Here is a 13,695-nt window from a genome sequence, read left to right on the forward strand (position 1 = left end):
AGTCTTTATATAATTACCAAGGAATTAAATTGAAATTCGACAAATTATCGAGAGAATAAAGTGCTATTTGAATTGTTGAATATTTTTTTTTAAAAAAAACGTGTTTGTTGAAATAAAAAAAAGTGTAATATTGATATCACTTAATCACAAATTTGAAAGAAAAGTTGGTATCTATTTTTGTCTTTATCATACTCAACTTTTATATATAATATAAATATATATATATATGTATATATATATATTATAGAAATAATATAGATATAGTAATAAATAATTTGTTTTATAAAAAAAAAGATTTTATTGCAAAAAATGTTTAATAAAAATAAAAATTTTATTGCAAAAAGAAAATTGATTTTAAGGGAGAAAAATATATAAAGCATAGAGAGGGAAGAACCCTTGCGAGCAATAAGAATTCCCAAAACAACCCGACTGATTTTCATTTTCTAGGGTTTCCCTTCAATCCAGACCCTATAATCGGCCTATTGGATTTCGACTTGTTCTGCGATAATCTATTCTTTCGAGCATTCCGATACTTTATCTCTTTAATTCAGTGAGCTTTCCAGACTTTTTTTTTTGTTTATTTGCTTTGGTTAGGTCGGGTTTCTTGATTGTAAGGTTTTATTTGAAATGTTGATTGTGTGGGATTCAGTTTGTGGGAGTGATGGATTGATAACGAAGTGTTAATTTTGCTTTTGTTTCTTTGTTTAAGCAATTTGATTGGTTTCCTTTTGATATATGGATATCGGGGATTTAGATTATTTAACTGCAGAGTGATCTTGGATCGAAAATCTTATACCGGAGAAGGGATTATTAAAGTTTAAAAACAAATTATTTTAATGTGTTTGGTTTGGGATGTTTACAACCTTTTCAGATGTTTCAAAGACCTGAAATGATAGATTTTAGGCAAATTGTGAATGCTTCCGGCAAATTTGCTTCACATTCTTTTAAAAGAATTAGAAAAGCTAATAAAATGCTTCGACCTTTTCTTTTAACAGGCTGAAATGTTTAAAGAGCTAAACTAAAGAAAGTTTTTCCTTGCTGGTTTTTTCATTCTAAGTAAAAATTAACTTTGGAGACATTCTCCAGTTTGTCAGCGGACTTTAATCTCTACCAGGTTTTATACCTGGATATTGATTTGTCATTAATTCAGCAGGTTCAATGTTGATGATGTCTGCTTTTGTATGTTCTACGATTTTGTGGCAAAACTGAGATTACTAATTTGATTTTCTGATTTAACTAAAGCTTCTTGGAGGAATAACTTGTGCAATTTGAAGGCTAATTTGTGCTACATTTCTCAACATACTTGATTTCTTCTGAATATGTGTGGAGGAATTTGCAAATCTTAGCCAAATTGTGATATTATTTCTGTTTTTGTTCCAGGGAGTTTCTTCAAAGGCGTAGGTTGACAGTGTGCAAGTTGTTGCTGATATTGAGAGTCCTATAAGCTCTAGTTTGTGGGGGATATGGTCTTTGTCTGATTTCTTCAGATGCATAGTCAAGAGAAATTTAACAGTCAGGTTGGGCAGGGTACTTATGTGCCCCCTTATGCATTTCAGCAACACCCGGGTGGTGCGGCTGTTGCCCCTACTCCACTTCCGCCTCTGACTTTTAATCAGAGTCCACTTGGTTCACAAGCACAAGCAATCAGACAAGCACATCCGACTTTCCCTCGTGCACCAGGCAGCCTTTCATTCATACGTACTCCACCTGGTGCTCCTCATCAAGGTCCAATTGCACATGTTCTTTCTAATACATTGAATTCTGGCCAATCTTATTTAACTCATCAACCGCCTCCAGTATTGCAAGGAAGTACTGAAGCCTCTCGTTCCTTTCCAGCTACTGAAATACAACGTTTCCCATGGAGTCAAAGTGCTCAAATTTCTCCAACGGTGCCTATTCCTGCACCTAGGTCTTACCTGCTGCCTTCCTTACAAGGGTGCGCTGGTCCAGCCCTTCAACCGCCATCTCATCATGCTTCACGACCCCCTCTGCCGTCTTACTTGCCCACTTCTAGTTCCTCAGTAACCGTTCCATTAGCGACTTCTACTCACCCATTGTCTCAACATTCCTATCTACATTCTATAGGTTCCCTGCCACCTCCGCCATTGCGTCTGCCCCCACCTCCACCCCCACCTCCATTGCCCCCTTCTCCTCCTCCTGGAGTTCCACCCCTTCCTCCATCTTCACCACCTAATCATTCAAAGCATGATGGAATCCATGACTTGAAGGAGGACTCACCATACAAGAATGATTCAATATCAAAAAATCACCCTTCTGAAGTGAAGACTGCAAAGGATAGAAATGCAAACAATGTCAATATGATTTTTCATTCAACTGAAATTGTCCCTGTTCCAGAAGCTACAGATGCCACTTTTGCGCAATCTTCCGCTGATTCTGATATGGATATGGAAGGTTAGCATTGAGTTTTTCTGTCAATTAACATGATGCCGAGGTGTTGACATGGCATCTGAATTGATTACTTTATTTGGACCTGTTTCTTCTGATTTTTCTTTCACCTGAATCTGTTCCGGGAAAAGTCTTTTGGTTGCTAACAGTTTTTCAGTTGTATAAGTTATGCAATTGTTAGAAATTGTGCTTTGGTTCTTTCTTACCATTTCTGAGTTACTATATCTGCACATAGTCCCACATCCCTGAAGAGCTCTGAGTTGACTATTATTACCTGCAAATTAAAGGAGCTATGGCAATGGTTGTTAAATAAGATATTATGATGTATTATTTGTCCTTTTAGATTCTCTAAGTTGTGTTTGCACTTTGCATTGCTGATAGATAATTATTTCCTGATGCCTGCAGTAAATGTATTGGCATAATGTCCTGTGTTAGACAAATTGGGGCTGCTCATTTTGAATATCCATGATCAACCCTGTCGATTATGAAACATTTTTTTTTCCAATATCTGTAATGTTAGTGTTTTTTGGTGGTTAGAATGTCTTTGTTTGGCATTCCAATTGCTAATAGCTAAGATAATTATGAATTTTTTATATTTATCCATTTTTTTGGTTAAGTTGCATTTCAAGTTTAAGATTTTTCTCAAGACTACTATGAATCATTGCATTATATGGGAGTTGCCTTGTTCTGGAAAGAATACCCTAGCCAGGCCGTGTCAGCATTGCTATATGATTGCCTCTCTTGCCCTTGGAGGAAGTAGACTAACTAAATACCCACCTGGGAAATAGGGTGCTGAGAAGGGAACTTCTGCCAGTGATGATTTGTTTTGTATTTTGTATCAAAATTTTTTTTCATACCTTTTGGAAATTACAGCAATACAAAGAAACACTTTTCAAATGGGAGAAAGGATTTGAATGTCACTAGTGAACTTGGAGGTTGAGGAAACCGTGACTTATTCAGTGTGTTTTTGTGATGCTTAAGTTGTTTAAACTAATTTTCGTTGTGCTTTTTTTTCCTAAAAAAATTATAATTATGTAACTAAAGGTGCAAACTTTTCTACTGAAGCAGTGCTTGTATTGTTAGCGATTATTTTAACCTGGTGAATATTGATATAAGCTAACATGATGTGCTGGCTATGAGTCTATGACTGCTAATTTTCTGTTTTTTAATGGACTTCTAGATGATATAACTCAGCCTGATGTTGAGAAGAGTTGCTTATCTAGAAATCTGAATGAGGAGCGCATTTCATTACCACAAGATGATGTCCACAAGGAGCATGTGCAAGTTTCACAGCATCCTGGAGGACGTAGACCGTCCGAAGTAGCTCTTGATGGAAGTTTACTTTATGCTGGGTCCTCATTATTAGGTATAAAATTGGTTCTTCTGTTTTCTTTCTTCTCGTCTGAGGTAGAATCTATTCCTTTCTGGCTGCTCTCCTTGTCTTTTATACAGCCTTTTTTTAAAGATAATTTTTGCTTGCTCTGGATTTTAAAAAGTGCTAATTGTATGATGCCTTAAACAATGTCCCACTGAGATTTTTCTATCATAAGAAGTTACGAAAATAAAGACAGAGTAAAATGATGTAATCCTTACTGTATTTTCATTAACTAAGATTTTTTTATATACAATTACATAAGCAAGAAAAACAGAAGAGGATATATTCTGTTGGATTTGTCATACCTAATGAAACAGAAAGAATAATTATATCCAATTATACATTCTTCCAGAAGCCTTCCTTATGTATGTGAGTCATGCATATGTGTGCCATACATGAGATTGCCATAATTCATTTAACTTGAGATCACTAATGTTTCCAATGAAATCTCCTTTTGTTTGTTTATTTTGTTTTCAAATTCATTCACTAATTGGCTTGATTTTCGCCAAAAACATTTTTAGATGTGATTCTTTGAACTTTACTAGATGTTTCGACGTTTTGTTTTTTTAGTAGATTATAGTCAAGGGTTTAGAAGGAATGAACCTTGATTGAGTTCAAAAGAGCTGTCTTATAACTTGTCCTCCTCCGAGAAATTCTTTTGTGTTGTCATATCCATTTTCTCTTGTTCTTGGATGAGATGTACATGAACATATCAATTTCGGTTGAATGCTCACTAGCCGTGACCATTAAATTCAACTTTATCTTTCACGGAATAAAAATAAGAAACTTTAAAAATAAAATATAGTTTTGTACCCAGACTTTTTTCCTTCTCAAGGTTTATTTATATGATGGATTTTAGATATTAGTAATGGAACATATAGGTATAAGAAATAAGATATTTAAGGATAATAAGCACAATAATGTTTTCTTGTGTGTTTCCAAGCATATTCTGTTCCACTTATCTTAAAAAATCTGAAGATGACGATTAAAATACTAAAAAAACCATTCCTTACTAGTAGTGTCACGATTTCTGGGAAAAAAAATGTTAATTGTTGACTCATTTTGTTCTGTCTAGAGATGATCTACGACCTGCAGGAACTAATGATCAGTCGCTAGGAACCTACTGGTGTAGGTAAATATCTTGTAAGTTGCTGACCAAAATAGTCAATTTTTGTGTACCCAATAAAGCTAGCGACACTTCAATCTTTGAGCCTGGTAAATGATCGTGGCAGTTTGTCCTTCTAAATATTTAGTTAGCATGTATAGGGTCTCTTTTTTGTCAACCACAATGTGTAAATAGTTTTTTCAACCAAATGGAGTGTTGATTGGTAATACCTGTTTTCCAGGAAGATCATTGAGGCTGATGTTAGAAGTTTATGAAATTTCGATCCTTTTCACTCATGAGTTTATGTCTGCAGGCCCTAAAATCCCATCATCTGGCGATCAGCCTGTCACTGGGGATGCAGTTTCTGAATTTAATGATTCAGCCCCAACAGCAACTGCAGTAAATGATTTGGATGTCAATGCACAGGTATCGTCTTCCCAACATGGAAATTTCAGCCAACTTAATCTTCCAGTAGTTTCTGCAGATACTATTTGTGGGAAACTCTCTGATCAGCTTATGGGAAGTGCAAGTCCTTTTAAACTGTTGCAGGGATACATTACCGATGATAGTTCTGAAGATGATGTAAAAAGTCTTAGTGGGGATATTAGCCGTTCAAAATTTGATACTGAAAAGAGGGATGATCTTGTGTCCGATCTTGAGTCCAATAAACATTTGCCTTCAAAATCCACCATTGTATCTTCTGCACCTGGGAAAACCGAGGAATTTTCTGATAGAAATATAAGAAATCAAGAATCTATCAGGGTTGGAAATGATATTGAAGATGCCAATATTCAGAAGCCTAATATGAGAAGTAATGATGCTAAATCAAATATTGATGAGTTTGGAAGATTGGTTAGAGAAGGTGTTAGTGACAGCGACACCAGCAATTCACCACGATATACTCGGAGACATGGAAGGAGAAGCAGAAGACAGAGTAGAAGTCAAAGCAGAAGTCGCTCTCCACGTGATAGGAGGAGAAGTCCATTTAGGAGAAAAGAGAGGCGACGCCAATCTCGCAGGTTGGAGTCAGATTTCGGTCGATCTTTTTTCTGTATAATTTCATACAATTGACTAACTTTTGTTTGGATATGAGTACTTCAAATTCTTGCTGATTTTTCCTTTTCCAGTTTGTCTCCTAAGAGACGACGAAATAGGAGTAAATCGCCTGTTCTAAGGCGTGGCAGTGAGTTCGATGGAGATAAACTTAGGCGTGGAAAGGGCCAATTTCCTGAATGCTTTGATTTTCTTCGCGGTAAATGCCATCGTGGAGCCACTTGTCGGTATTCACACCATGAGTCCGACAAGAATGAGAGGTTGAGGAATAGTTGGGGCAGACAACAGTATCAGGATGCACCACCTACTTTAGGAAATTACAACTTGCATGCGGAGAAAATTTTTGAGAAAAAATCAGTCCACAAGAACAAAGTAGCAAATGATAAAGAGTTGACACTTCTTGAAGAGACACATGGGGTGAAGGAAGTAAAAGATAAAAAAGAACTGCCAGTTGATTCTATGGCACACTTCCATGTTAAATTAAATTATGTACAATCTTCATCCCCTTTAGTTGCTGATGTTGCGGCAAGAAATCTTTCAAGTTCTTCTTCTCCTGACATGGCCTTGGGTAACGAAATTTCTCTAATCCAAGAATCTCATGCAAAATTTTTGCACTCGAACTCGCAGTTTTTTGATCAGAAAAGTAAACAAATGGCTGATTCTTTGACTTGTGAATCTTCTCCTGTTCAATCATCAGCAGCCTTGTCAATTCGTCTTCCTTCTGATAAGCTTGAGCCAGCAGTGGATCCTGTTGTGAATCTATGGGGTGGTGGAAGCCCTAAAACAAAACCCTATTCAATTGATGAGGTCCCACTCCTGTCCAGGAATTTGAATGATTTATCTCCATCTATTGCTACAAGTCCGTTGCAGCTACCCATTCCATCGCCTTCAGTCTCCCTGGTTGCTAGTTCCCACTTTGGTCTAGGAATTTCCCAACATCATAACTTGGTGTCATCTATGGCACCGTTTCTCTTGAAAAATGATCAGAATTCTCCCTATCAAGCTCCAGTGCCTTACCAACACTCTCGTATTCATGAGCCACCCAAGTCTTCGGCAAGCTCGATTGTTTCACCACCTCAGCCACGACACACTCACTTGACTTTAAATGTAACAAGCGGGGATCGAAGCATTCTACTGGACCAACATGTACAACAGTCTTTACTGCCTCCAGGAAATGGTTTCTCTTCATATGGATCTACACGGACCAATCCTTCTGAATTACGTACTCAATCTCAAATTGGTCAGTATCAAGCATACCCTTTATCTCAAGATCCTGATCAAATACCCCATAAAGCAGATCATAACAGATCAAGCAGTTCGTATGCTAGCAATCTAATGAGTCAGCAGGTTGAACGTCATATGTCAGCAGAAGATTCCGCACATTCAGTACCGCGCATGCATTTTTTACATTCTGTTTACGAGTCTCTACCAAAATCATTTCCAATGCATTCACCACCAAGGGGAACAAATACGTTTCTTGTGGGAAGTCTGCCTTCAAGCAGTAATCCTTCTGGTAGCCTACAATACTTGCAACAAAATTACTATGGCATGAATTCAACATCAAGGATTGCTCCAGATTCTCTTGGGAGGAGAATTTCAAATAATTTCAATCCTTATGCATCCACTTTTGATCATCCACCAAGCTCCCAATTTACCTCAAATGCTTTGATCCAGGAAAACGACACACCATTTAATAGTAAACATGATCCTCCGCTTGGTTTGAGCTCTGACCATGTCTATGGGCACAAGTTCGGAAGTTTTAACTTGCCAAATATGGTTTCCTCGTCAACTTCTGCTCGGTTAGCTGAGGGGTTTTTGTCTAGGCCAGTCGGCAAGCAATATGATCCCCTATTAGACAGCATAGAGCCAGCTCCAAATTCGTTCGGAATAGCTGATCAGCAGAAAAATGAAACCACTGGTGATTCTTATGATATTCATAGATTCAAACTGGAAGAAGGTGCAGTTGTATCTGCCAATTATTCTCCTGAAATCGAAGAATTTGGAGAGACAGCAGATGCAGAGGTGGGTGCTGTTGTGAATGGAAACCGAGGAAATCCACATGTTTCAGCTGAAATGAATGTAGGAGAAATTGAGATTACTCAAGTTAAGGAATCTGGAAAACATAAGAAGGGAAAGGATTCCAGATCAATGAAGCTTTTTAAGGTATCTATTGCTAATTTTGTGAAGGAGGTTCTAAAACCGTCATGGCGGCAAGGTAGCATGAGCAAGGAAGCATTTAAGACCATTGTCAAGAAAACAGTTGATAAGGTATCTAGTGCTATGAAGAGCCACAAAATACCAAAATCTCAGGAAAAAATTAACCACTACATAGATTCATCACGAGGAAAATTGACCAAGCTTATCATGGTATGCCTTTTTTGGAAACTAAGGTTTGATTTTCTGGCTTTATTTAGTCTGTTTGCTGTTAATTCTTCAAGCAAATTTTTTTCACGTTTCACAATATCATAGCAAAGTGTTAAAATGATAATGTTAATCGTACACTTCTTTTTTTGTCCTTTTTGTGTCTACTTAAGGAATATATTTGTTATGGAGCCTAATCGCGTGTTTTCTATGATAGTATCATTTACTGTCCGAGTTGACTCCGAAATTTCACACTAAATACCCTAATAGTAAAGTTTCACCTTTTGGTTAATTAGATTAGATTCATTCGATTTTTAAATGCTCCATTTTTTTGGTACTTTGTTGCAGGGGTATTTTGACAAGTATGTCAAGACATAAAATCTGGCTTGTGATGGATCCACTGGCAAAGACTTGAACCTGATGGCTGTCTTGCACAAGCTCTCACATTTGACTTGTGATTCAGAATGCGGTGGTTCAAAATGAATATGGTTTTTGACATTACCTTTGAAAGGGATACTTCAGCTTCTAATCCCAAAATAATCTGAGTCAGACGAATAATAATCAAGCATTTTCGAGCCGTACTTTGGACCAGTAATATATTAATGTAAATTTTGTAAAAGTTGTGAGGTATTTTAACTCGAAAGTCTCGAATGTAATGAATTATTTTCTGGGCTGTTTTTTTCCTTGTTTGGTCACACATGATTTTCGTATCATGTACGGTATAGATGAATATTTTTGGGAATGCCGTTCCGTACGGAGTTCTATTGCATGATTGTCTTTAATCATATATTGCATAGTTTTATTTTCTCATATACTGCATGATTTTCTTTACTCAAAATGTTCCACTTACAATCTACAATTTCCAATAATTATTTCTTCCATGTATTGGGTTTGAAATGCAAAGGTCTGCAAAATTTACATCTAGACATAATTACACAGCAAAAGACTTGGAGACCAGTGCCAAGGATCTCAGGTGATACATTGTCATGTAATTTTGAAAAAGGAAATATTATTTGTGTAGAGGATCTGAAGCAATTATTCCTTTTATATTCCTCTTTAAATTTAGTAAGTTCTTAAATTTCACCTAAGGGATTTAGACTTTCATAAACCACAAATTTTATTTCATATTTTTCGGTCATGCATGCGATTGTCTCAACTATAAGTATCCCCTTCCTTGTTTTGAGGAGCTTTTGTTTGAAATCTGGTACTATGATTTCTTTGCTTACCTGGCTTGAGCCAGATATCTAACGAAGAGTTTAATGTCATTGTGTTGCAGAAAATATGTGTCTAATGCTAGCTAATCTCTTCATTTGTTGAATGTAGAATTTGAATAATTACCTGTTAAGGGGCTGAAGACTTCTATCCTTATGTTGGAGGCCATATTTACGAGTATTTCGATGATGTGGATTCAGAACCTGAATATTGTTTGATCGAAGGTACATCCATAATTTTTCTTATGTAGAACCAAGCCTGTGACACTGAAGTATATTGACTATTTCTGGGTTAAGGTGCAGTTTCATCATACGACTTATAAATTTTCTCATGGTTTCGGATGCTTTATTTCTCAGCTTGTTCACTTGTTTCCATCTTTTCCAGATTTTTAATAAAGTGAACAACATCGAGATTTCTTGGTGTGGTAAAATGACTAATCTTCTGTTGCTTGATCATATCATAGTGAGTTTGCGCTTCACAGCCCACAGGAACCTCTTTATGCCATAAATTTATTGATTTTATGGAATGGATAAATTTAGTAATATTGTTTCATCTCCGGTGTTTTAAAACAAATTGATGGCTCAAATCTTTCAACATGGTTTAGTTTTGGCAACCGGAATGGTGAATGTGTAGATTTAACATGAGCCCAAATCACCGTCTCCAAAACTAATATCTGGCCATGCAATCAAAAAATGAAAAAGCTAATGGCTCATGGCTGGCTATCATATTCATGTTTTCTTTCCACAACATTTTATATATCTGCTCATGTGTTTGAAAGAATGTTTTATTTTAGAGAAGATGTATTTGAAAGGATGTTATATCTTAGAAAGATGTTACAACTTACAATCCCAGGTTGTTACGAATTGCTGTTAGTTGTTACATTGTTGTCCGGTCCCCAATTTTCTAATACATTATTATATGGATTGCGATCGATGAAATACTTATTTTCTGACATTTGCATTTATTTGGCTGTTCTATTGTTGTACCCTTACCGAACTAAGATCTGATGCATCCTTTGTTGGCGGAGACATATCCCGGTTAAGGCAGAGAGTTGCGGAGTATCCAGCTAAAAATTTAAAGTGGTCTCAATTGGTTCACGAGTTCTTGAATGGAAATGAGTAATTCTCCGATCGGAACCCATCATAAAAGGAGCAACTTGAACACTTGAATGATGTCTTGGCTATGGAATCCAACGGTTTGAGAAATAAGAGATATTGGCACGTTCTTAAGAAATTCCCAAGAGATTTGGGATCCTGTCATGGTTACCCATTTCGAGGTTCGTAATTGTCTTGATTTATGAAGTTCAAAATCGAGTATTTCCTGCCAAACATGGAACTCGAACTCCCGTCAATTGCTGGATATGCCAATCTAGTGCAAACTTTTTCACTAGATATAGTTTGCAATAGAAACGAAGTGCAGTGATGCTACAATACGTCGACTTTCTTGCTATGACTCTTTTGTAGCTTAACTCTGGATTAAAGGGCGTTTTCTTATGCAGGTAAACTATTCACCTATATATGTCGTATCAATAAAATACTCAGCAGTGATTTAATTACACTGGAGCAAGCACGAGGGCCGTCGAGTCGCTGATACTCATCGTTGGCGGAATTAGCAGTACAAATTTTATGCAGGGGCTCTGATGCTCATAGTTGTAATTGTAACCATGCACAGTTGAGAAATGTTTTTTCAGTTAAGTGATATATATTTTTTCCCTGAAAACGACCGATATACTCATTGTATATGATAAACTTGGATATGTTTGTGTCGATCTTTTACTTTCTTTCCAATTTAAATGGCATTTATTTGTATGTAAAAATTGTTCAGATATTATTTCTTGAAGAGTTGAATATTGTCTTGTTCTTGCATTCAACTAATCATTTCGCCGTCTTTAAAGTTTTCAGAACATCGTTTCAAATAATTTTGTAATAAAAAGAAAAAAATTTTGAAAAAGCCACACAGTTTGGATGTAAAGACCATTGGGATATGTGCATGTCTATTTCTTGGGAAAATTTATGGCAGGCGAAGGATGTCTGATAGCTCCAATGGTATTTAGGATGTGGTGTTCTATATCTGATCATGTAGACCAAATGGGGTTGTTCGTTCCTATCCACAATTTTTTTCTTTTTAATTTCATATTCGAGAGGACTCGAACTTGAGTCGTTGTAAGGGGAAGTCGGGTGAGACCAATTGGACTAAAGCCGATCTCGAATGAACCACAATTCTTGATAGTTCTACTCAACGTAGGCAGGTGAAATCATGTTTTGTCGATTGTGATATTCAAATTAGCTAGAAATTTTTATTAGAAATGTACCTGAAAACTCTGCATTATTTTGGATTGTTTATGAATTTGAATCCTTTGATCTGATTTGTTATTATGCTAAATATGAAGATTTCTTTTATTTTCATGGTAATTGTCTGTCTGAATGAAAGAAAATATTTAGAAGATAGAATTTATATACACATTTTTTTTTATTATATGTATAATATATAATATCATGTCTAAAAAGAGAAAATCTTTAATTCAAATTTGAAAATGTTAATGTGTGAGCAGCAAAAGAAATTAAATACTTATTAAACACGCAGAAAATACACATGAGGTCTAGAGATCAGCATGGAACATTGCGTGGGCGTTTCAGCTCCACATTGGCAGAAGCGTTCAGTATTCGAGAAGCTCACGGTTGGATGAAAAGTTTGGATCGTCCCAACATCATTATTTAGGTAGAGATTTATCTTTGTGTCAGTTTGTTGTTGTTATAGATAAACGAATCAGGCTGCCTCACTGATACCCCATAAGATCTCAGATCATGAATGACCTGAAAAACAGCAGAAAGAGTCCGAGTCATGGATGACTCGGGATAGTGCATGGATAGCCCAAATCAGGGTAAATTTGCAGGAGGAATTCATCAGAAGCCGAGCATGTGAATGCCCGGGACACCTTCTTCCTGAGTTATCAGAATCCCGGATCCTCGTATAATCTCCTGAGAGTCTTTCTATCCGGATTACATCGATAATAGTACCGCACTTGATTGCGAGAACATGTAAAATCTTACCTCGATAAACATACCTGACTGAATCATATTGATTTGACGTGATGGAAAGGACATGAAGTTGAAGTGACATGACTATAAGTGGTTGGTGGTCACTGAAAACAAGGAAAAATCATCTTTTTTTTCCTATAAATAACAAGTTCCACTTTGCATTTAAGAGAGATACATTCACATAAGTTGGCATTTTATTTACACATATTTATACCACTAGCATTTATTTGTCTCTCAATTTGCAGGACACGGTCGCAACCATATTATACAAAGATATACCTTCACCACAAGATATACCTCCTTGCTCATCTTCCCAAACAAAACTCTCATCAGATCTGGTGAATTGTCCCGACCCTGCTCACCCAATTCGTCCGAATCACATCACCCACATTTGGGCTAAAGAAACTGTTTTCGCTTTTGGTTTGTTATAAAAGCCGGGTTTTTTTTAAAAATAATTTCAAAATGAATGGAATCCGGGCTTGCGACAGAACTTTTAGCAACGGAATATATTCAAAATACCGTCGCTAAATCAATTTTGCGCCGGTTTATTTTACCGTCGCTAAAATTATATGTACGACGGTTTTAATACCGTCGCTAAATTTTGCGACGGTTTAAAACCGTGGCTACAATGGACAAACCGTCGCTAATATTAGCGACGGTTTGCATACTGTCGCGATTTCGAAATTTTGGAATTTTCTTTCAGGTGGTACATTGCACGCTACGGATAATTGTATTAACAACATGCATATGCATGCCGCAGATGATAGTATTAACAGCGTGCATATGCATGCCGCAGATAATAGTTTTAACAGCGTTCACATGTTCACCACGGATAATCTTGAACTTTCAACGACTTGCATATTTGCAGCATGCTATGTGCACTGCGGAAAATGAATTTGCACGCTGCGAAAAACCATTTTTGTAGTAGTGAAGAGAGAGAGAGAAAAAACAAAGAAAAATTTATCATGAATTTTTTTTTCAGGAAGCTCTTCTATTCAACTTGGTTCTTTCAGTGATTCAGGGATGACTGAATTTCTTGTGTGTTTTTTTCTATATTGAAAATAACAGTTTGAATAGTGGAGCTTTCTTTTATTTTATTTTCTCAAAAATATATTAATTCGATGATAAAAACGATTCTGTTCTGA

General features: G+C 36.4%; 1 protein-coding gene across 5 annotated transcripts; it reads left to right on the forward strand.

Moving 5' to 3' along the window:
• Positions 1 to 363: 363 nt before the first annotated feature.
• Positions 364 to 11,298, forward strand: LOC140819337 (uncharacterized). Of its 5 annotated transcripts, none has more exons than XR_012115205.1 (9): positions 364 to 550; positions 1,381 to 2,412; positions 3,587 to 3,772; positions 5,200 to 5,905; positions 6,014 to 8,306; positions 8,649 to 8,927; positions 9,624 to 9,736; positions 10,514 to 10,788; positions 11,011 to 11,296. XR_012115205.1 is itself a non-coding variant. In XM_073179379.1 (7 exons), the coding sequence occupies exons 2-7, from the start codon at positions 1,488 to 1,490 to the stop codon at positions 8,676 to 8,678; spliced, it is 4,017 nt and encodes a 1,338-aa protein (XP_073035480.1). In that variant the 5' UTR covers positions 364 to 550; positions 1,381 to 1,487; the 3' UTR covers positions 8,679 to 9,082. The 5 variants fall into 5 exon arrangements, 2 of the variants coding, with proteins under 2 accessions (XP_073035480.1, XP_073035479.1); XR_012115206.1 differs by having other exon boundaries at positions 10,560 to 10,788; XR_012115204.1 differs by having other exon boundaries at positions 9,624 to 10,788; positions 11,011 to 11,298.
• The last annotated feature ends 2,397 nt before the right edge of the window (positions 11,299 to 13,695 follow it).

Source organism: Primulina eburnea, chromosome 18 (genome assembly GCF_022965805.1).
Source record: "Primulina eburnea isolate SZY01 chromosome 18, ASM2296580v1, whole genome shotgun sequence".
In the NCBI taxonomy this organism is placed as follows: domain Eukaryota; kingdom Viridiplantae; phylum Streptophyta; class Magnoliopsida; order Lamiales; family Gesneriaceae; genus Primulina; species Primulina eburnea.

What these genes read in the sequence shown, in the direction of transcription:
- LOC140819337 (XM_073179378.1), top strand. Translation starts at nt 1,488, where the DNA reads ATGCATAGTCAAGAGAAATTTAACAGTCAGGTTGGGCAGGGTACTTAT. An exon ending in TGCTGGGTCCTCATTATTAG is followed by an intron (nt 3,773 to 5,199) that starts GTATAAAATTGG and finishes TTATGTCTGCAG; the next exon opens with GCCCTAAAATCCCATCATCT. An exon ending in AATTGACCAAGCTTATCATG is followed by an intron (nt 8,307 to 8,648) that starts GTATGCCTTTTT and finishes ACTTTGTTGCAG; the next exon opens with GGGTATTTTGACAAGTATGT.